General features: G+C 46.3%; 1 protein-coding gene across 50 annotated transcripts in view; it reads left to right on the top strand.

The window, feature by feature from the left end:
• The window catches only part of LOC142912498 (uncharacterized), a 147124-nt gene that overhangs the window by 59944 nt on the left and 65871 nt on the right, over positions 1 to 21309 (top strand). For 47 of the 50 annotated variants that reach the window (XM_076060663.1, XM_076060661.1, XM_076060702.1 and 44 more), the window contains 9 exons: positions 2859 to 2900; positions 4329 to 4370; positions 5917 to 5955; positions 9600 to 9680; positions 9963 to 10000; positions 12669 to 12747; positions 15820 to 15900; positions 16183 to 16220; positions 18886 to 18964. In XM_076060663.1, coding sequence (XP_075916778.1) covers positions 2859 to 2900; positions 4329 to 4370; positions 5917 to 5955; positions 9600 to 9680; positions 9963 to 10000; positions 12669 to 12747; positions 15820 to 15900; positions 16183 to 16220; positions 18886 to 18964 — 519 coding nt within the window. The remainder of the gene's footprint in view (positions 1 to 2858; positions 2901 to 4328; positions 4371 to 5916; positions 5956 to 9599; positions 9681 to 9962; positions 10001 to 12668; positions 12748 to 15819; positions 15901 to 16182; positions 16221 to 18885; positions 18965 to 21309) is intronic. The other 3 variants (XM_076060686.1, XM_076060741.1, XM_076060747.1) reach the window with 2 other exon arrangements.

Genomic DNA, 21309 nt, shown 5'->3' with positions numbered 1-21309 from the left:
AGGGCGTGCACAAGACCGTTGCCACACTCCGGCTCGATTTTGTGTGGCATGGCTGGGGATGTTGCCGAGTTGTTGAAGGGTTGCGTGCAATGTGCACGACGAAAACACCCAGCCAAACCATCTTGCCCGCCCCTACAATCCATTCGGGTCTCCTGTATTAACGAACTGGTCGCCCTCGACGTCCTCGGCCCGTTCCCTATCACCCCACGGGGTAACAAATACTTATTTGTCGGCGTCGAAAACTTCACGCATTGGCCTATGGCCTGGCCCCTTCCGAATCAGTCGGCAGCGGCCATTGCCGAGGCATTCCTCCAGGGCTACGTCATGGATAAGAGTGTGCCGGAACGCCTGTTGACTGACCGAAATTAATAAGGCGGGAGGTGTGCGCCTTATTGGGTACTAAGAAAATTTGCACTTCACCATATCACCCTCAGACGGACGGTATGGTGGAGCGCTTGCATAAAACCCTGACCTCGATGCTAAGCCACCAGGTCAGCGAGTCCCAGACTGACTGGGACTTGCAGGTGCCCGGGGTCCTCGTTGCCTACCAGATGGCGTCTCACTCATCCACGGGTTACTCGCCCTTCTTTTTAATGTTCGGCAGGGAACACGACCCCCCCATCTAGGCCCAATTGGGTGTCACGCCTAACATGGCGAAATCTCGCCTTCATGACTCCATGCAGCTTAACCTGCAAAGCAAGCATAGGTGGTGGACGACCGGGCCTGGCTGTACTGCCCACAAGTGCCTGTGGGGACGTCGGCTAAGTTGCTTAAGCCGTGGCAGGGTCCGGTGGAGGTCGTTCGTGTTGTCCGACCGCACCGTGTGCAAATCCACTTGCGCCGACGGACCTAGTTTGTCCACCCGTCGCTCCTCAAGCCCTTCGTCGCTCCATGTCATCCCATTCCATCTCCACAACGTGGAGGTCGAGTGAGTGATGTGTCGGATGAGCCGGAAGGCGTGCCCGTGGAGCGCGTCCCTCAGCAATGCCATGTGTTGCTGCCTTCAGGTGTCGCACGACTAGTTGACCCCGGGTTGCCCTCGTCCCCGGTTCCTCGGCCTCCGCACATTGTTGACCCGGCTGACCGACAGGCTGATCCCGGAGTGGCTCCGGGCTCACCGGGACACTCGCGGCATCAGCCGGGGGCCTCGGGCGGGAAAGGGCCCGCCGCGTACAATGGGCTGGCCCCAAGGACTCGTTCACGCCGGATTTTGTAACCAGCCTGCGTGCCCCCGCGCGCCGTGTCAGGTGGTCAGGGTTCTGGTTGTTGCGGGGATCCCGTTCGTTTTGTCTTTTCTCTCTCCTCGCATTGCCATTGTTCCCTCAAATCTATGTATATAGTGTATATGTTGTACAAGCGGGCTGCGGTATTTATTGGGGTTCACGTTTTTGTTGAGGCACACGTCGTTTTCCCTCAGGATTGTTTTTCTTGTTACTGTTACGGTTCTGAGGGGGGTTGGCAGCCGGGACGGCTGAGTGCTACGTGGGGGTGGGAGGGGGTGATGTAGCGACCGAGTCGCGTACCGCCGGGCGTGGAACTCACAGGGCCCAGGGATACCCCGCTATGTACTGTCAGGGCGGGGTGCGTACAGTACCCGCCCCACGAGGGTGGGGTACGGACAGTGCCTGGGCCCCCAGGGGATAGGGGACCCCATGTCGGGGGCGGAGCGAGGAGGGCAGTGAAAAGCTGATCCCTGAGGGTAGGATCGGCAGTTCGAGTTGGGAAGCAGACTCCGGGCTGAAGCCGGAAGAGGACTCCACAAGGGGACTCGGACTCGAGTAGGCAAGTAGGTTGAGTGTGCGGTAGTGCGTGTCAGGTTAGCTGGTTCCGGTGAGTTTCCACCATAGCTATCCGGGTGAAGGGCCCGTTACCCCTTTGTGTTAATGTGTTAGCTGGTGTAAATGTGAATAAATGTGTTGCCTGCTATGCCTGGTTGAGAGTGTTTATACCCACTACACATAAGCACAGACAACAGTAAGAATTTTCCATTCTGAGACTCGAAGTCTCATTGAGGCAACCCTCTCATCCAATGGGGCAACTTTATCTGAACAGCACCCAGCCGGGGACTTGTGAGTATCCCCACAACTGCATGGGGCCTCTCACCAGGGGTTATTCTGGAATAGGAGAGAGACCACCCCAATCGATAAGTTTGGTTCTGGTGCCAATGCTGTGTGTGGAGTTGAGACCGACTATATCTAGTCAGTGCCTTTCTACCTCCTCCTCCAGCTCTGGCTCCTCCCCCCCCCAGTGGCCTGACATTCCACGTTACAATTTCTTGTGTCCATCGCCAAGATCCAGTCCATCTGAGACCATCTCTCACCCTGCCATACTGGCATTGAACCCGCCCCTCACTCTTGCGGATGGTGGGCACATAGTGCACATCTGTGTGTGGTATTACATGTTTGTTTCCTGACTGCATTCATATTCCTTTTGTGAAGGGTTTCTTCGTTACTGCAATATTGATCTGCCTACCGCCATGTTGCCTGTATTGTTAACAAATCTGATGTGGCTTAGTGGTATCCTGCTGCTAATGGAGCACACAAGAATATCTCATCATGCACAGACATGTAGTAACAGAATGATTTTAATCATCGTGTGCTTCCTGCTATTTACATACGGCTGAGAAACGATGTAATGAGCATAGAATTTAGAACATGGACTGAAAGTGTGCAAAGAATTATGGAAATATGCATGCTTGAGACTATGCTGAGAGACAGGTACACATTGAATAGAGAACACACTGGTGAACTACATCATTGAAGTGGCTTGGGGCATCGTTTGTGCCAGAGCCTCTCAGAGTGCTCTACACACTGTGTGTGTTTTAGTGAATGATAATGGTAACAGTTTGTTTTTAACAGCACGAAGATTTCGGACAAGTTTGACGAAAATTTTCATGAGATGTAAGTGACTCACACCGCATCTCATCTCACACATCATGAAGGACGCCTCCAGTGGCAGCTGACCCTGTGCACAATAAGGTGACTTAGCTCCAGGTGTCCAAGTGGTCACTGTTCTACCATTAGGGGTGATGGTTGCTGTGTGCCACCCCAAGTGAGTTATTCCGAGGGATATTTTAGAATTTGGCAAATTTGAACTGACGTGAACACCCAATAACCAGCGGTTTACAATAAACATAATTTGAGGTTTAACACATCCACAGTAATAACCAGGGCGGCCTGCAGAATTTGAAACGCGAATCCCTCACTAAGTGATGAATGCTCTACTGCTAAACCACGTCATTGACCGCATTACCGTGTGTGTGTGTACATCCCGTGTGTGCGTACACGCCATATGTGTATGTACATGCCATATGTGTGTGTACACCCCATGTGTGTGTGTGTACACCCCGTGTGTGTGTGCAAACACACTGCACTCACCGTCTCCAAGAAGGCCGAATACTCTTAGCTGCTGTTTGGTGCATACGCACAGACAACAGTAAGAGTTTTCCTTTCTGAGACTCGAAGTCTCATTGAGGCAACCCTCTCATCCAATGGGGCAAACTTTATCTGAACAGCACCCAGCCGGGGACTTGTGAGTGTCCCCACACCTGCATGGGGCCTCTCACCAGGGGTTACTCTGGAATAGGAGAGAGACCACCCCCAATCGATAAGTTTGGTTCTGGTGCCAATGCTGTGTGTGGAGGTGAGACCGACTATATCTAGTCAGTGCCTTTCTACCTCCTCCTCCAGCTCTGGCTCCTCCCCCCCCCCAGTGGCGTGACATTCCACGGTCCAATTTCTTGTGTCCATCGCCAAGATCCTGTCCATCTGAGACCATCTCTCACCCTGCCATACTGGCATTGAACCCGCCCCTCACTCTTCACCCTGCGGATGGTGGGCACGTAGTGCACATCTGTGTGTGGTATTACATGTTTGTTTCCTGACTGCATTCAGATTCCTTTTGTGAAGGGTTTCTTCGTTACTGCAATATTGATCTGCCTACCGCCATGTCGCCTGTATTGTTAACAAATCTGACGTGGCTTAGTGGTTTCCTGCTGCTAATGGAGCACACAAAAATATCTCATCATGCACCGACATGTAGTAACAGAATGATTTTAATCATCGTGTGCTTCCTGCTATTTACATACGGCTGTGAAATGATGTAATGAGCATAGAATTTAGAACATGGACTGAAAGTGTGCAAAGAATCATGGAAATATGCATGCTTGAGACTATGCTGAGAGACAGGTACACATGGAATAGAGAACACACTGGTGAACTACGTCATTGAAGTGGCTTGGGGCATCGTTTGTGCCAGAGCCTCTCAGAGTGCTCTACACACTGTGTGTGTCTTAGTGAATGATAATGGTAACAGTTTGTTTTTAACAGCACGAAGATTTCGGACAAGTTTGACGAAAATTTTCATGAGATGTAAGTGACTCACACCGCATCTCATCTCACACATCATGAAGGACGCCTCCAGTGGCATCTGACCCTGTGCACAATAAGGTGACTAAGCTCCAGGTGTCCAAGTGGTCACTGTTCTACCATTAGGGGTGATGGTTGCTGTGTGCCATCCCAAGTGAGTTATTCCGATCGATATTTTCGAATTTGTCAAATTTGAACTGACGTGAACACCCAATAACCAGCGGTTTACAATCAACATAATTTGAGGTTTAACACACCCACAGTAATAACCAGGGCGGCCTGCAGAATTTGAAACTCGAATCCCTCACTAAGTGATGAATGCTCTACTGCTGAACCATGTCATTGACCGCATTACCGTGTGTGTGTGTAGACCCCGTGTGTGCGTACACGCCATATGTGTATGTACATGCCATATGTGTGTGTACACCCCGTGTATGTGTGTGTGTGTGTACACCCCGTGTGTGTGTGCAAACACACTGCACTCACTGTCTCCAAGAAGGCCGAATACTCTTAGCTGCTGTTTGGTGCATAAGCACAGACAACAGTAAGAGTTTTCCTTTCTGAGACTCGAAGTCTCATTGACGCGACCCTCTCATTCAATGGAACAAACTTTATCTGAACAGAACAGCACCCAGCCTGGGACTTGTAATTATCCCCACACCTGCATGGGGTCTCTCACCAGGGGTTACTCCTGGAATAAGAAAGAGACCACCCACAATCGATAAGTTTGGTTCTGTTGCCAATCCTGTGTGTGGAGTTGAGACCGACTATATCTAGTCAGTGCCTTTCTACCTCCTCCTCCAGCTCTGGCTCCTCCCCCCCCCCCCAGTGGCGTGAGATTCCACATTCCAATTGCTTGTGTCCATCGCCAAGGTGCGTTCCATGTGAAACCTTCTCTCTCCCTGCCATACTGGCAACGAACCCACCCCTCACTCTTCAACCTGCGGATGGTGGGCCCACAGTGCACATCTGTGTGTGGTATTACATGTTTGTTTCCTGCTTGCATTCATATTCCTGTTGCGAAGGGTTTCCTCATTACTGCAAAATTGATCTGCCAACCGCCATGTCGCCTGTATTGTTAACAAATCTGACATGTTCTTAGCTCTTTCGGTAAAGTCACGTTGAATGGAAACAATAAAATATATAAGCAGTCATATATAGGCAGTCACGAAAGCTTTAAGTAAAAAAATCTGACATGGCTTAGTAATATCCTGCTGCTCATGGAGCACACAAGAATGTCTCATCATGCGCGGACATGTAGTAACAGAATGTTTTTTAATCATCGTGTGCTGCCTGCTATTTACATACGGCTGAGAAACATGTCATGTGTGTAGAATTTAGAACATGAACTGAAAGTGTGCAATGAATCATGGAAATATGCATACTTGAGTCTACGCTGAGAGACAGAGGAACACGTGGAATAGATAGCACACTGGTCAACTGCATCATTGAAGTGTCTTGGAGCATCGTTTGTGCCGGAGCCTCTCAGACCACTTAACACACGATATGTGTCTTGTGAACGATAATGTTAACAGTTTGTTTTTAACAGGACGTGGATGCGGATCCGTCACCAATGTTTTCTTCATCTGTAAGTGACTCACCAAATCTCATCTCACATTATAAAGGACACCTCCAGTGACAGATCGCCCTGTGCACAATAAGGTGACTCAGCTCCTGGCCTCCAAATGGTCACTGTTCTACCATTAGGGGTGATGGTTGCTGTGTGTCATCCCAAGTAAATTATTCTTAGGGATATTTTCGAATATGGCAAATTTGAAATGACGTGAACACCCAATAACCAGTGCTTTATAACCAATATGTAATTTGACGTTTAACACACCCACCGTAATAACCAGGGCGGCCTGCAGAATTTGAAACGTGAATCCCCCACTAAGTGATGAACGCTCTACTACAGAACCACGTCATTGACCACATTACCGTGTGTGTGTGTACACCCCGTGTGTGCGTACACGCCATATGTGTTTGTACATGGCATATGTGTGTGTACACCCCGTGTGTATACACCCCGTGTCTGTGTGTATGTAAACCCCGTGTGTGTGTGTTCGTACACCCCTTGTGTGTGTGTGTGTACACCTCGTGTATGTGTGTATACACCCCGTGTCTGTGTGTGCAAACACACTGCACTCACTGTCTCCAAGAAGGCCGAATACTCTGAACTTCTGTTTGGTACATAAGCACAGACAACCGTAAGAGTTTTCCATTCTGAGACCCGACGTCTCATTGAGGCGACCCTCTCATCCAATCGGACAACCTTTCACTGAACAGCTTCCAGCCGGGGACTTGTGAGTTTCCCCACACCTGCATGGGGTCCCTCACCCAGAGTTACTCCGGAATAGGAGAGAGACCACCCCCAATCGATAAGTTTGGTTCTGGTGCCAATGCTGTGTGTGGAGGTGAGACCGACGATATCTGGTCAGTGCCTTTCTACCTCCTCCTCCAGCTCTGGCTACTTCCACCCCCAGTGGCATGACATTCCACATTCCAATAATTTGTGTCCATCGCCAAGATCCGGTCCATCTGAGACCATCCCTCTCCCTGCCATACTCGTATCGAACCTGCCCCTCACTCTTCACCCTGCGGATGGTGGGCCCACAGTGCACATCTGTGCGTAGTATTACATGTTTAGTTCCTGCCTGCATTCATATTCCTGTTGCCAAGGATTTCCTCGTTATTCCAAAATGTATCTGCCTACCTCCATGTCGCCTGTATTGTTAACACATCTGACATGGCATAGTAATATCCTGCTGCTCATGGAGCACACAAGAATGTCTCATCGTGCACAGACATGTAGTAGCAGAATTATTTTTAATCATCCTGTGCTGCTTGCTATTTACATACGGCTGAGAAACAATGTCATGAGCGTAGAATTTAGAACATGAACTGAAAGTGTGCAATGAATCATGGAGGTACACGTGGAATAGAGAACACACTGGTGAACTACATAATTGAAGTGGCTTGGAGCTTCGTTTGTGCTGGAGCCTCTACACACTGTGTGTGTCTTAGTGAACGATAATGGTAACAGTTTTTAACCAGGACAGAGATTTGGGACAAGTGTGATGAAAATTTTCATGAGATGTAAGTGACTCACACCGCATCTCATCTCACACATTATGAAGGACACCTCCAGTGGCAGCTGACCCTGTGCACAATAAGGTGACTCAGCTTCTTGCCTGAAAGTGGTCATTGTTCTTTCAAGAAATACATAAAGGCCAGTGCTTTTTAAACAACATTAAGCCATCTTTAACGTCCACACTGGAACATACGGCAGGTATTTAAGTGGAATACACCCACAGTAATAACCAGGGTGGCCTGCAGAATTTGAAACGTGAATCCCCCACTAAGTGATGAACACACTACCGCTGGGCCACGTCACTGATGCATTACCGTGTGTGTGTTTACACCACCGTGTGTGTGCGTACACCGAGTGTGTGTGCACGCGTACACCCTGTGTGTATGTGTACACCCCGTATGTGTGCGCGCGTACACCCCATGTGTTTGTGCGTACACCCCGTCTGTGTGTTTGTGCGCGTACACCGTGTATGTGTTTGGACGCGTACACCCCGTGTGCGTGTGTGTACACCAGTGTTTCTGTCTGCATACACCCCATGTGTGTACGTGAGCACCGTGTGTGTATGCACCCCGTGTGTGTGTGTACACCACGTGTGTGCCATCTGTTTTTAAACAGCACCCAGTCCCTCTTCGCATCAGCAGGAGATGGGACAGATGCCATTCCCAGCCATTGTCTATTACCTCTGCATATTATTCACGGTTGTGATACCGGTCTCCTTGGATGTCACCACCATGTTTCTGGTTTACTAACTCGGTTCAGTGGTGTGGGAAGCTGTCAAATTGAAGAAGGATACTTTCCGAGCTATTTTTGTAAAAAAATGTCTCTCGACTCAATTGAGAGGTACCGGCTTGCCAATTGGGCAGCAGCGGTAGCAGTCGCTGAAGCGAAAGCATGGGAGGAGTTTGGAGGGGCCATGGAGAGGGACTATCGGTGAGCCTCAAAGATGTTCTGGCATACCATTAGACGCCTTAGGAGAGGTTGACGGGACATGGCCCATGCTATTCTCAGGGTAGCATAATATTGATCTCAACTAAGGAGATAGTTGAGAGGTGGAAGGAACACTTTAAGGACCTCCTCAACCTGGTGGACATGCCCTCTTCTCAGAAGGCAGCCCTAGAAACAGCGGATCTATCATGGCTACTTAAATCGCTGCGGCGGTAGGGGGCCTTCCTAGCGGCAAAGCTGCTGAGGTGGACGAGATTCACCCTGAGTTGTTGAAAGTGCTGGACAGTATAGGTGTGAAAAATGTCTAAGTTGCGTCATGGGTAAATGCTTTTTCAAAGATTGTTTAACAATGCATATAGGTGAAACGTCAGCCCTTTTGAAGATCTAATGCCAATACACCAGTTAGCCAAAATTTGTGTGGTGCATTGGTCAATATTACATCTAAGTCGAGTTATCCACATTTTTTAGGTTAGGACGATTAGGTGAATTTGTCAGTTGAGAAAGGTTAAATTAATTGGCAAATGATAGTGCCTCTACTGGTGGTCGATCCAGTTCTAATTTAAATCGCCCATTATGGTCAGTTCACCCTTTGATAGAGCAGAAATACACTTTTTGATAATAGTTTCAACCTCTTTATTGCTACCTTTAGAAAGTATATAGCATCACATTAAGAAGTCCTTCTGCTTATTAGTTAAGGATACATTTATCATTAACCCTTCAAGACACCCTTTTACATTGACTGCACTAATCAGAGTGCTTTTAATATTAATTTGAATATAAATGGCTGTCTCGCCACCTTTATTTTCGCAATCTAGACGGAATTGTAGTTTGCAATTGCAATCTGATAATTTTTGTAACCAGAGAGAGCAGCGTCTCCGTCAGGCAGATGAAATTCGGATCTAGACTGTTCACCTCCTGCTTTGGCTGATAAAGTTTGCATAATCCCTCATATTAACATACGTTAATCTGAATCCTCTTCTATTAATGAAATCAGAAGCAAAAATGTAGTTGTAATATTAGGACCGCGTTGAGGTTCTACACCTTCCATGAAGAGCAAAAGAAAGATGAACAATTTACAGATGGTCGTGGAGGCGCTCATCCATTTGTCGATTGACATAGAGGTCATCTGGGTGCGATTATCTCTTCATTCAAGTCGTGGCAGGGTCATTGTGTGCGGTGTGCTCGCGTTTTTACAGGCAGCCCGCCGTCAACAAGCCAGTGCGCACATGGGTCGACCTGCTCGGAGCCACAGTGGGAGACGAGCATCACTGGAGCAGGTTGATGGCCACCACCACACCCTGCTGCCTTTTTTTCCCCCGGGGCTGAAGTTTTCTCATGATACAAGCTATTCTTTTAAGACTGAGTAAACATAGGAGAGTCCCAGGACCATTTAAAATATATCCCCAAATTTTAATGGCTATGAGCAGGAATAAAACTCAGACACCTGAGTGTTTAGCACTGTGCACTAACCACGGCACTGCTGCTTGCCCACGTACACATGGATTCCCACACACATGCACACAACCAATGTGATCCTGGTTTCTGATCTTGTTTTGCAGCTCTGAAGAAATCATCCAAGATGGAAAACAACCTGCAAGTGAGCACTGCTCTGGATTGTTTTCCCCATTTACCTGACATTGTATTGCCAAAAGTCAGTTCAGAAAGGACTGCTGTCGTTAAAGATGGCATCAAAAGTACAGTGAGGGAAAAAACTATTTGATCCCCTGCTGATTTTGTACGTTTGCTCACTGACAAAGAAATGATCAGTCTATAATTTTAATGGCAGGTTTATTTGAACAGTGAGAGACAGAATAACAACAACAAAATCCTGAAAATCTCATGTCAAAAATGTTATAAATTGATTTGCATTTTAATGAGGGAAATAAGTATTTTACCCCCTCTCAATCAGAAAGATCCCAGGTGTCTTTTATACAGGTAACGAGCTGAGATTAGGAGCACACTCTTAAAGAGAGTGCTCCTACACCTGTCCACAGAAGCAATCAATCAGATTCCAAACTCTCCACCATGGCGAAGACCAAAGAGCTCAACAAGGATGTCAGGGACAAGATTGTAGACCTACACAAGGCTGGAATGGGCTACCAGACCATTGCCAAGCAGCTTGGTGAGAAGGTGACAACAGTTGTAGCGATTATTCGCAAATGGAAGACACACAAAAGAACTTTCAGTTTCCCTCGGCCTGGGGATCCATGCAAGATCTCACCTCGTGGAGTTGCAATGATCATGAGAACGGTGAGGAATCAGCCCAGAACTACACGGGAGGATCTTGTCAATGATCTCAAGGCAGCTGAGACCATAGTCACCAAGAAAACAATTGGTAACACACTATGCCATGAAGGACTGAAATCCTGCTTCGCCCGCAAGGTCCCCCTGCTCAAGAAAGCACATATGCATGCCCGTCTGAAGTATACCAATGAACATCTGAATGATTCAGATGACAACTGGGTGAAAGTGTTGTGGTCAGATATGACCAAAATGGAGCTCTTTGGCATCAGCTCAACTCGCCGTGTTTGGAGGAGAAGGAATGCTGCCTATGACCCCAAGAACACAATCCCCACCGTCAAACATGGAGGTGGAAACATGCTTTGGGGGTGTTTTTCTGCTAAGGGGACAGGACAACTTCACCGCATCAAAGGGACGATGGACGGGGCCATGTACCGTCAAATCTTCGGTGAGAACCTCCTTCCCTCAGCTAGGGCATTGAAAATGAGTCGTGGATGGGTATTCCAGCATTACAATGACCCAAAACACACGGCCAAGGCAACAAAGGAGTGGCTCAAGAAGAAGCACATTAATGTCCTGGAGTGGCCTAGCCAGTCTCCAGACCTTAATCCCATAGACAATCTGTGGAGGAAGCTGAAGGTTCGAGTTGCCAAACGTCAGCCTCGAAACCTTAATGACTTGGAGAAGATCTGCAAGAGGAGTGGGACAAAATTCCTCCTGAGATATGTGCAAACCTGGTGGCCAACTACAAGAAACGTCTGACCTCTGTGATTGCCAACAAGGGTTTTGCCACCAAGTACTAAGTCATGTTTTGCAGAGGGGTCAAATACTTATTTCCCTCATTAAAATGCAAGTCATTTTATAACATTTTTGACATCCGTTTTTCTGGATTTTCTTGTTGTTATTCTGTCTGTCACTGTTCAAATAAACCTACCATTCAAATTATAGACTGATCATTTCTTTGTCAGTGGGCAAACGTACAAAATCAGCAGGGGATCAAATATTTTTTTCCCTCACTGTAGCTCTTTGTAGACATGTTCATTGTTCTTTATGCTGTGACAAAATACATGTTAATTGACATCAACAGATACAGGTCAACATCACAGCCAGGATGAGGGTTGCTTTGTACGTGTATGGGTTTCTATGCACCTCCAAACAGGTTTACAGATTTTTATGCAAGGTTATGGGTCCTTAATTTTAGTCTGGTCGCCATGTAGCTATATTGTTTGTTGTCTAATCTGTGCATTACTATTTCAGGTTGTGGTCTCTGTGTATGTCTATGAGTCTTTCTGTAAAGTTTCGTATCTCTTAGTACAGTGTCTTAAATCTGCTTATTTAGTTTTCTGCTCAAGGGCAGGTCCATTGTTCAAGATCTCTCCATCTCAGCTCAATCTACTCCTCCTCTTCCCCTGAATGCTTCTAAGCTTCAGCAAGGGAAATGCAGTCTATGTGGCTTCCCTTTGCTGAGCTGTATTGCTTGTGTGACACCTTGAAGCATATTTAACCATATCCGTCGAAATCAGAACCAGACCTGAATTAAGAGCGACCTTCCATCATCCCGCCTACCACTGGAAGGCAACTGCATGCAGTTGTAACTGAGTGCAGTTTTAAAATTAAGGCCAATACCATGCTTTCTTCCTGGTTTATATTTCGAGATGGCTTAAACGAGGGCCCACAACCTCACACCACCTGGTCCCTAGCATGTAGGCTGTGCATTGATGTGGCACTCCTCTGAGTTAACCCCTGAATTAACGCGAATTGTCGACAAATGTATCAAATATCTGTGTTTATCTCCAATTATTGTGGGGATAAATATGGATAAGAGAAGTCACCCATGGTTCCCCCACTAAGTGGTACTTACTTTATATCCTCCAGAGGGGTGATTGATAATACTGAAGATGTGGAGTCAACTCCTGTTGATAATTGCAGTTGAGACCTTCATATTGTGAGTCTGTTGCTCTGATCACAGCAACAGCAGCGAGGAGAATGTGAATAATTTACATTTCTGATCACGGTTATGGCAGGTGAGGAGTCGCTGCAAGGGGTCTTTCGCTTCGCTTGGATCGTGGGATCTTTCCTCCAGCCACCAATCGAAATATGCATGTGAGTGTATGCCATGTTTACTACACATATGCGCCAGTTTGGAACGTTCAGTCTGGCCTGCCTACGATCCATCCTAGGTTCAATTAGGCTGGATTTTGTGAGGAGCTCGCAGATACTTGAGAGATCTGGACACATTCCCATGAACTGAGGAGGCTCGTGAAGGATGCTACTTGGCAGTTGGAGGCAGTCGTTCTCCAACAACACCAGAAAGTAGAGGAGCAATGCTCACAACAACGTGCAAAGAGCCGGGTAGCTAAATTACAATAAGTTGGCAGAGTGGGGAGCACAGGTGGTGCGACTGCCAGTCAGTCAACCCATAGCAACTGGGTCTGTCCTTTGAATTCCGGTCAGCGAGCTTTAGACACTTCACGTCCTGGCACAAGTGCTGTGGTGACATCACCATCACTTAGTGGTTTGTGCCGGAGCGTCTCTGAGTGTGCTTGACACTGTACATGTAGTCATTGGTTAACAAGACAGATGCATTCTTGAAAATCTTAGTCGGAGGTGAAATCCTATAAGAAATGTCAATAGAGGGGGTTGAGTACCAAGCCTCCAACTCGATCAACAAAGATATTATTTCGGTTAGTGCTTTTAATTGTTGCATTTTTTGCATATATTTTTGGCATGAATAACAGTTAAAAAGGAAATAAATAATGAAGTCATCCTAATGTAGAAAATGCTGTAGTCTGTGCTTGTGAGCTGTAATGGGTGGAGTGGAGACAAAGAGAAAACTTAAGAACCGAAAGTGGATATGTTCAGAACGTGTGTATTTCACCAATACCATTTTTTGCTTTTAACAAATTCTAACAATTTGGTCCATAAATAACACATTTAGAATGTTCAACTTTTCATCCCGTAATTATGAATTAAACATTGTGGTCAATTAAATAAGGAAAAAGATCGGAAGAATAACTAACAAAATGATTAACGAATTCTTGGCATTTGAAGCATCACCACCACCACCACTATTTTCACCCTGTGCACAATAAGGTGACTTAGCTCCTGGCGTCCAAGTGGTCACTGTTCTACCATTAGGGGTGATGGTTGCTGTGTATCATCCCAAGTGAGTTATGGAAAATTTGAACTGTGACGTGATCACACATTAATCAGCGGTTTACAACCAACATATCATTTGACATTTAACACACCCACAGTAATAACCAGGGTGGCCTGCAGAATTTGAAACGTGAATCCCCCACTAAGTGATGAACACACTACCGCTGGGCCACGTCACTGATGCATTACCGTGTGTGTGTTTACACCACCGTGTGTGTGCGTACACCGAGTGTGTGTGCGCGCGTACACCCTGTGTGTATGTGTACACCCCGTATGTGTGCGCGCGTACACCCCATGTGTTTGTGCGTACACCCCGTCTGTGTGTTTGTGCGCGTACACCGTGTGTGTGTTTGGACGCGTACACCCCGTGTGCGTGTGTGTACACCAGTGTTTCTGTCTGCATACACCCCATGTGTGTACGTGAGCACCGTGTGTGTATGCACCCCGTGTGTGTGTGTACACCACGTGTGTGCCATCTGTTTTTAAACAGCACCCAGTCCCTCTTCGCATCAGCAGGAGATGGGACAGATGCCATTCCCAGCCATTGTCTATTACCTCTGCATATTATTCACGGTTGTGATACCGGTCTCCTTGGATGTCACCACCATGTTTCTGGTTTACTAACTCGGTTCAGTGGTGTGGGAAGCTGTCAAATTAAAGAAGGATACTTTCCGAGCTATTTTTGTAAAAAAATGTCTCTCGACTCAATTGAGAGGTACCGGCTTGCCAATTGGGCAGCAGCGGTAGCAGTCGCTGAAGCGAAAGCATGGGAGGAGTTTGGAGGGGCCATGGAGAGGGACTATCGGTGAGCCTCAAAGATGTTCTGGCATACCATTAGACGCCTTAGGAGAGGTTGACGGGACATGGCCCATGCTATTCTCAGGGTAGCATAATATTGATCTCAACTAAGGAGATAGTTGAGAGGTGGAAGGAACACTTTAAGGACCTCCTCAACCTGGTGGACATGCCCTCCTCTCAGAAGGCAGCCCTAGAAACAGCGGATCTATCATGGCTACTTAAATCGCTGCGGCGGTAGGGGGCCTTCCTAGCGGCAAAGCTGCTGAGGTGGACGAGATTCACCCTGAGTTGTTGAAAGTGCTGGACAGTATAGGTGTGAAAAATGTCTAAGTTGCGTCATGGGTAAATGCTTTTTCAAAGATTGTTTAACAATGCATATAGGTGAAACGTCAGCCCTTTTGAAGATCTAATGCCAATACACCAGTTAGCCAAAATTTGTGTGGTGCATTGGTCAATATTACATCTAAGTCGAGTTATCCACATTTTTTAGGTTAGGACGATTAGGTGAATTTGTCAGTTGAGAAAGGTTAAATTAATTGGCAAATGATAGTGCCTCTACTGGTGGTCGATCCAGTTCTAATTTAAATCGCCCATTATGGTCAGTTCACCCTTTGATAGAGCAGAAATACACTTTTTGATAATAGTTTCAACCTCTTTATTGCTACCTTTAGAAAGTATATAGCATCACATTAAGAAGTCCTTCTGCTTATTAGTTAAGGATACATTTATCATTAACCCTTCAAGACACCCTTTTACATTGACTGCACTAATCAGAGTGCTTTTAATATTAATTTGAATATAAATGGCTGTCTCGCCACCTTTATTTTCGCAATCTAGACGGAATTGTAGTTTGCAATTGCAATCTGATAATTTTTGTAACCAGAGAGAGCAGCGTCTCCGTCAGGCAGATGAAATTCGGATCTAGACTGTTCACCTCCTGCTTTGGCTGATAAAGTTTGCATAATCCCTCATATTAACATACGTTAATCTGAATCCTCTTCTATTAATGAAATCAGAAGCAAAAATGTAGTTGTAATATTAGGACCGCGTTGAGGTTCTACACCTTCCATGAAGAGCAAAAGAAAGATGAACAATTTACAGATGGTCGTGGAGGCGCTCATCCATTTGTCGATTGACATAGAGGTCATCTGGGTGCGATTATCTCTTCATTCAAGTCGTGGCAGGGTCATTGTGTGCGGTGTGCTCGCGTTTTTACAGGCAGCCCGCCGTCAACAAGCCAGTGCGCACATGGGTCGACCTGCTCGGAGCCACAGTGGGAGACGAGCATCACTGGAGCAGGTTGGTGGCCACCACCACACCCTGCTGCCTTTTTTTTCCCCGGGGCTGAAGTTTTCTCATGATACAAGCTATTCTTTTAAGACTGAGTAAACATAGGAGAGTCCCAGGACCATTTAAAATATATCCCCAAATTTTAATGGCTATGAGCAGGAATAAAACTCAGACACCTGAGTGTTTAGCACTGTGCACTAACCACGGCACTGCTGCTTGCCCACGTACACATGGATTCCCACACACATGCACACAACCAATGTGATCCTGGTTTCTGATCTTGTTTTGCAGCTCTGAAGAAATCATCCAAGATGGAAAACAACCTGCAAGTGAGCACTGCTCTGGATTGTTTTCCCCATTTACCTGACATTGTATTGCCAAAAGTCAGTTCAGAAAGGACTGCTGTCGTTAAAGATGGCATCAAAAGTACAGTGAGGGAAAAAACTATTTGATCCCCTGCTGATTTTGTACGTTTGCTCACTGACAAAGAAATGATCAGTCTATAATTTTAATGGCAGGTTTATTTGAACAGTGAGAGACAGAATAACAACAACAAAATCCTGAAAATCTCATGTCAAAAATGTTATAAATTGATTTGCATTTTAATGAGGGAAATAAGTATTTTACCCCCTCTCAATCAGAAAGATCCCAGGTGTCTTTTATACAGGTAACGAGCTGAGATTAGGAGCACACTCTTAAAGAGAGTGCTCCTACACCTGTCCACAGAAGCAATCAATCAGATTCCAAACTCTCCACCATGGCGAAGACCAAAGAGCTCAACAAGGATGTCAGGGACAAGATTGTAGACCTACACAAGGCTGGAATGGGCTACCAGACCATTGCCAAGCAGCTTGGTGAGAAGGTGACAACAGTTGTAGCGATTATTCGCAAATGGAAGACACACAAAAGAACTTTCAGTTTCCCTCGGCCTGGGGATCCATGCAAGATCTCACCTCGTGGAGTTGCAATGATCATGAGAACGGTGAGGAATCAGCCCAGAACTACACGGGAGGATCTTGTCAATGATCTCAAGGCAGCTGAGACCATAGTCACCAAGAAAACAATTGGTAACACACTATGCCATGAAGGACTGAAATCCTGCTTCGCCCGCAAGTTCCCCCTGCTCAAGAAAGCACATATGCATGCCCGTCTGAAGTATACCAATGAACATCTGAATGATTCAGATGACAACTGGGTGAAAGTGTTGTGGTCAGATATGACCAAAATGGAGCTCTTTGGCATCAGCTCAACTCGCCGTGTTTGGAGAAGGAATGCTGCCTATGACCCCAAGAACACAATCCCCACCGTCAAACATGGAGGTGGAAACATGCTTTGGGGGTGTTTTTCTGCTAAGGGGACAGGACAACTTCACCGCATCAAAGGGACGATGGACGGGGCCATGTACCGTCAAATCTTCGGTGAGAACCTCCTTCCCTCAGCTAGGGCATTGAAAATGAGTCGTGGATGGGTATTCCAGCATTACAATGACCCAAAACACACGGCCAAGGCAACAAAGGAGTGGCTCAAGAAGAAGCACATTAATGTCCTGGAGTGGCCTAGCCAGTCTCCAGACCTTAATCCCATAGACAATCTGTGGAGGAAGCTGAAGGTTCGAGTTGCCAAACGTCAGCCTCGAAACCTTAATGACTTGGAGAAGATCTGCAAGAGGAGTGGGACAAAATTCCTCCTGAGATATGTGCAAACCTGGTGGCCAACTACAAGAAACGTCTGACCTCTGTGATTGCCAACAAGGGTTTTGCCACCAAGTACTAAGTCATGTTTTGCAGAGGGGTCAAATACTTATTTCCCTCATTAAAATGCAAGTCATTTTATAACATTTTTGACATCCGTTTTTCTGGATTTTCTTGTTGTTATTCTGTCTGTCACTGTTCAAATAAACCTACCATTCAAATTATAGACTGATCATTTCTTTGTCAGTGGGCAAACGTACAAAATCAGCAGGGGATCAAATATTTTTTTCCCTCACTGTAGCTCTTTGTAGACATGTTCATTGTTCTTTATGCTGTGACAAAATACATGTTAATTGACATCAACAGATACAGGTCAACATCACAGCCAGGATGAGGGTTGCTTTGTACGTGTATGGGTTTCTATGCACCTCCAAACAGGTTTACAGATTTTTATGCAAGGTTATGGGTCCTTAATTTTAGTCTGGTCGCCATGTAGCTATATTGTTTGTTGTCTAATCTGTGCATTACTATTTCAGGTTGTGGTCTCTGTGTATGTCTATGAGTCTTTCTGTAAAGTTTCGTATCTCTTAGTACAGTGTCTTAAATCTGCTTATTTAGTTTTCTGCTCAAGGGCAGGTCCATTGTTCAAGATCTCTCCATCTCAGCTCAATCTACTCCTCCTCTTCCCCTGAATGCTTCTAAGCTTCAGCAAGGGAAATGCAGTCTAGGTGGCTTCCCTTTGCTGAGCTGTATTGCTTGTGTGACACCTTGAAGCATATTTAACCATATCCGTCGAAATCAGAACCAGACCTGAATTAAGAGCGACCTTCCATCATCCCGCCTACCACTGGAAGGCAACTGCATGCAGTTGTAACTGAGTGCAGTTTTAAAATTAAGGCCAATACCATGCTTTCTTCCTGGTTTATATTTCGAGATGGCTTAAACGAGGGCCCACAACCTCACACCACCTGGTCCCTAGCATGTAGGCTGTGCATTGATGTGGCACTCCTCTGAGTTAACCCCTGAATTAACGCGAATTGTCGACAAATGTATCAAATATCTGTGTTTATCTCCAATTATTGTGGGGATAAATATGGATAAGAGAAGTCACCCATGGTTCCCCCACTAAGTGGTACTTACTTTATATCCTCCAGAGGGGTGATTGATAATACTGAAGATGTGGAGTCAACTCCTGTTGATAATTGCAGTTGAGACCTTCATATTGTGAGTCTGTTGCTCTGATCACAGCAACAGCAGCGAGGAGAATGTGAATAATTTACATTTCTGATCACGGTTATGGCAGGTGAGGAGTCGCTGCAAGGGGTCTTTCGCTTCGCTTGGATCGTGGGATCTTTCCTCCAGCCACCAATCGAAATATGCATGTGAGTGTATGCCATGTTTACTACACATATGCGCCAGTTTGGAACGTTCAGTCTGGCCTGCCTACGATCCATCCTAGGTTCAATTAGGCTGGATTTTGTGAGGAGCTCGCAGATACTTGAGAGATCTGGACACATTCCCATGAACTGAGGAGGCTCGTGAAGGATGCTACTTGGCAGTTGGAGGCAGTCGTTCTCCAACAACACCAGAAAGTAGAGGAGCAATGCTCACAACAACGTGCAAAGAGCCGAGTAGCTAAATTACAATAAGTTGGCAGAGTGGGGAGCACAGGTGGTGCGACTGCCAGTCAGTCAACCCATAGCAACTGGGTCTGTCCTTTGAATTCCGGTCAGCGAGCTTTAGACACTTCACGTCCTGGCACAAGTGCTGTGGTGACATCACCATCACTTAGTGGTTTGTGCCGGAGCGTCTCCTGAGTGTGCTTAACACTGTACATGTAGTCATTGGTTAACAAGACAGATGCATTCTTGAAAATCTTAGTCGGAGGTGAAATCCTATAAGAAATGTCAATAGAGGGGGTTGAGTACCAAGCCTCCAACTCGATCAACAAAGATATTATTTCGGTTAGTGCTTTTAATTGTTGCATTTTTTGCATATATTTTTGGCATGAATAACAGTTAAAAAGGAAATAAATAATGAAGTCATCCTAATGTAGAAAATGCTGTAGTCTGTGCTTGTGAGCTGTAATGGGTGGAGTGGAGACAAAGAGAAAACTTAAGAACCGAAAGTGGATATGTTCAGAACGTGTGTATTTCACCAATACCATTTTTTGCTTTTAACAAATTCTAACAATTTGGTCCATAAATAACACATTTAGAATGTTCAACTTTTCATCCCGTAATTATGAATTAAACATTGTGGTCAATTAAATAAGGAAAAAGATCGGAAGAATAACTAACAAAATGATTAACGAATTCTTGGCATTTGAAGCATCACCACCACCACCACTATTTTCACCCTGTGCACAATAAGGTGACTTAGCTCCTGGCGTCCAAGTGGTCACTGTTCTACCATTAGGGGTGATGGTTGCTGTGTATCATCCCAAGTGAGTTATGGAAAATTTGAACTGTGACGTGATCACACATTAATCAGCGGTTTACAACCAACATATCATTTGACATTTAACACACCCACAGTAATAACCAGGGTGGCCTGCAGAATTTGAAACGTGAATCCCCCACTAAGTGATGAACACACTACCGCTGGGCCACGTCACTGATGCATTACCGTGTGTGTGTTTACACCACCGTGTGTGTGCGTACACCGAGTGTGTGTGCGCGCGTACACCCTGTGTGTATGTGTACACCCGTATGTGTGCGCGCGTACACCCCATGTGTTTGTGCGTACACCCCGTCTGTGTGTTTGTGCGCGTACACCGTGTGTGTGTTTGGACGCGTACACCCCGTGTGCGTGTGTGTACACCAGTGTTTCTGTCTGCATACACCCCATGTGTGTACGTGAGCACCGTGTGTGTATGCACCCCGTGTGTGTGTGTACACCACGTGTGTGCCATCTGTTTTTAAACAGCACCCAGTCCCTCTTCGCATCAGCAGGAGATGGGACAGATGCCATTCCCAGCCATTGTCTATTACCTCTGCATATTATTCACGGTTGTGATACCGGTCTCCTTGGATGTCACCACCATGTTTCTGGTTTACTAACTCGGTTCAGTGGTGTGGGAAGCTGTCAAATTAAAGAAGGATACTTTCCGAGCTATTTTTGTAAAAAAATGTCTCTCGACTCAATTGAGAGGTACCGGCTTGCCAATTGGGCAGCAGCGGTAGCAGTCGCTGAAGCGAAAGCATGGGAGGAGTTTGGAGGGGCCATGGAGAGGGACTATCGGTGAGCCTCAAAGATGTTCTGGCATACCATTAGACGCCTTAGGAGAGGTTGACGGGACATGGCCCATGCTATTCTCAGGGTAGCATAATATTGATCTCAACTAAGGAGATAGTTGAGAGGTGGAAGGAACACTTTAAGGACCTCCTCAACCTGGTGGACATGCCCTCCTCTCAGAAGGCAGCCCTAGAAACAGCGGATCTATCATGGCTACTTAAATCGCTGCGGCGGTAGGGGGCCTTCCTAGCGGCAAAGCTGCTGAGGTGGACGAGATTCACCCTGAGTTGTTGAAAGTGCTGGACAGTATAGGTGTGAAAAATGTCTAAGTTGCGTCATGGGTAAATGCTTTTTCAAAGATTGTTTAACAATGCATATAGGTGAAACGTCAGCCCTTTTGAAGATCTAATGCCAATACACCAGTTAGCCAAAATTTGTGTGGTGCATTGGTCAATATTACATCTAAGTCGAGTTATCCACATTTTTTAGG

The sequence above is a fragment of the Petromyzon marinus genome, chromosome 5, assembly GCF_048934315.1.
Source record: "Petromyzon marinus isolate PM22_M1 ecotype Great Lakes invasive population chromosome 5, UKy_Petmar_22M1.pri1.0, whole genome shotgun sequence".
NCBI classification, from domain to species: Eukaryota; Metazoa; Chordata; class Hyperoartia; order Petromyzontiformes; family Petromyzontidae; genus Petromyzon; species Petromyzon marinus.
Note: the sequence above shows the minus strand (reverse complement) of the source record. Positions and strands in the feature narration are given on the sequence as shown.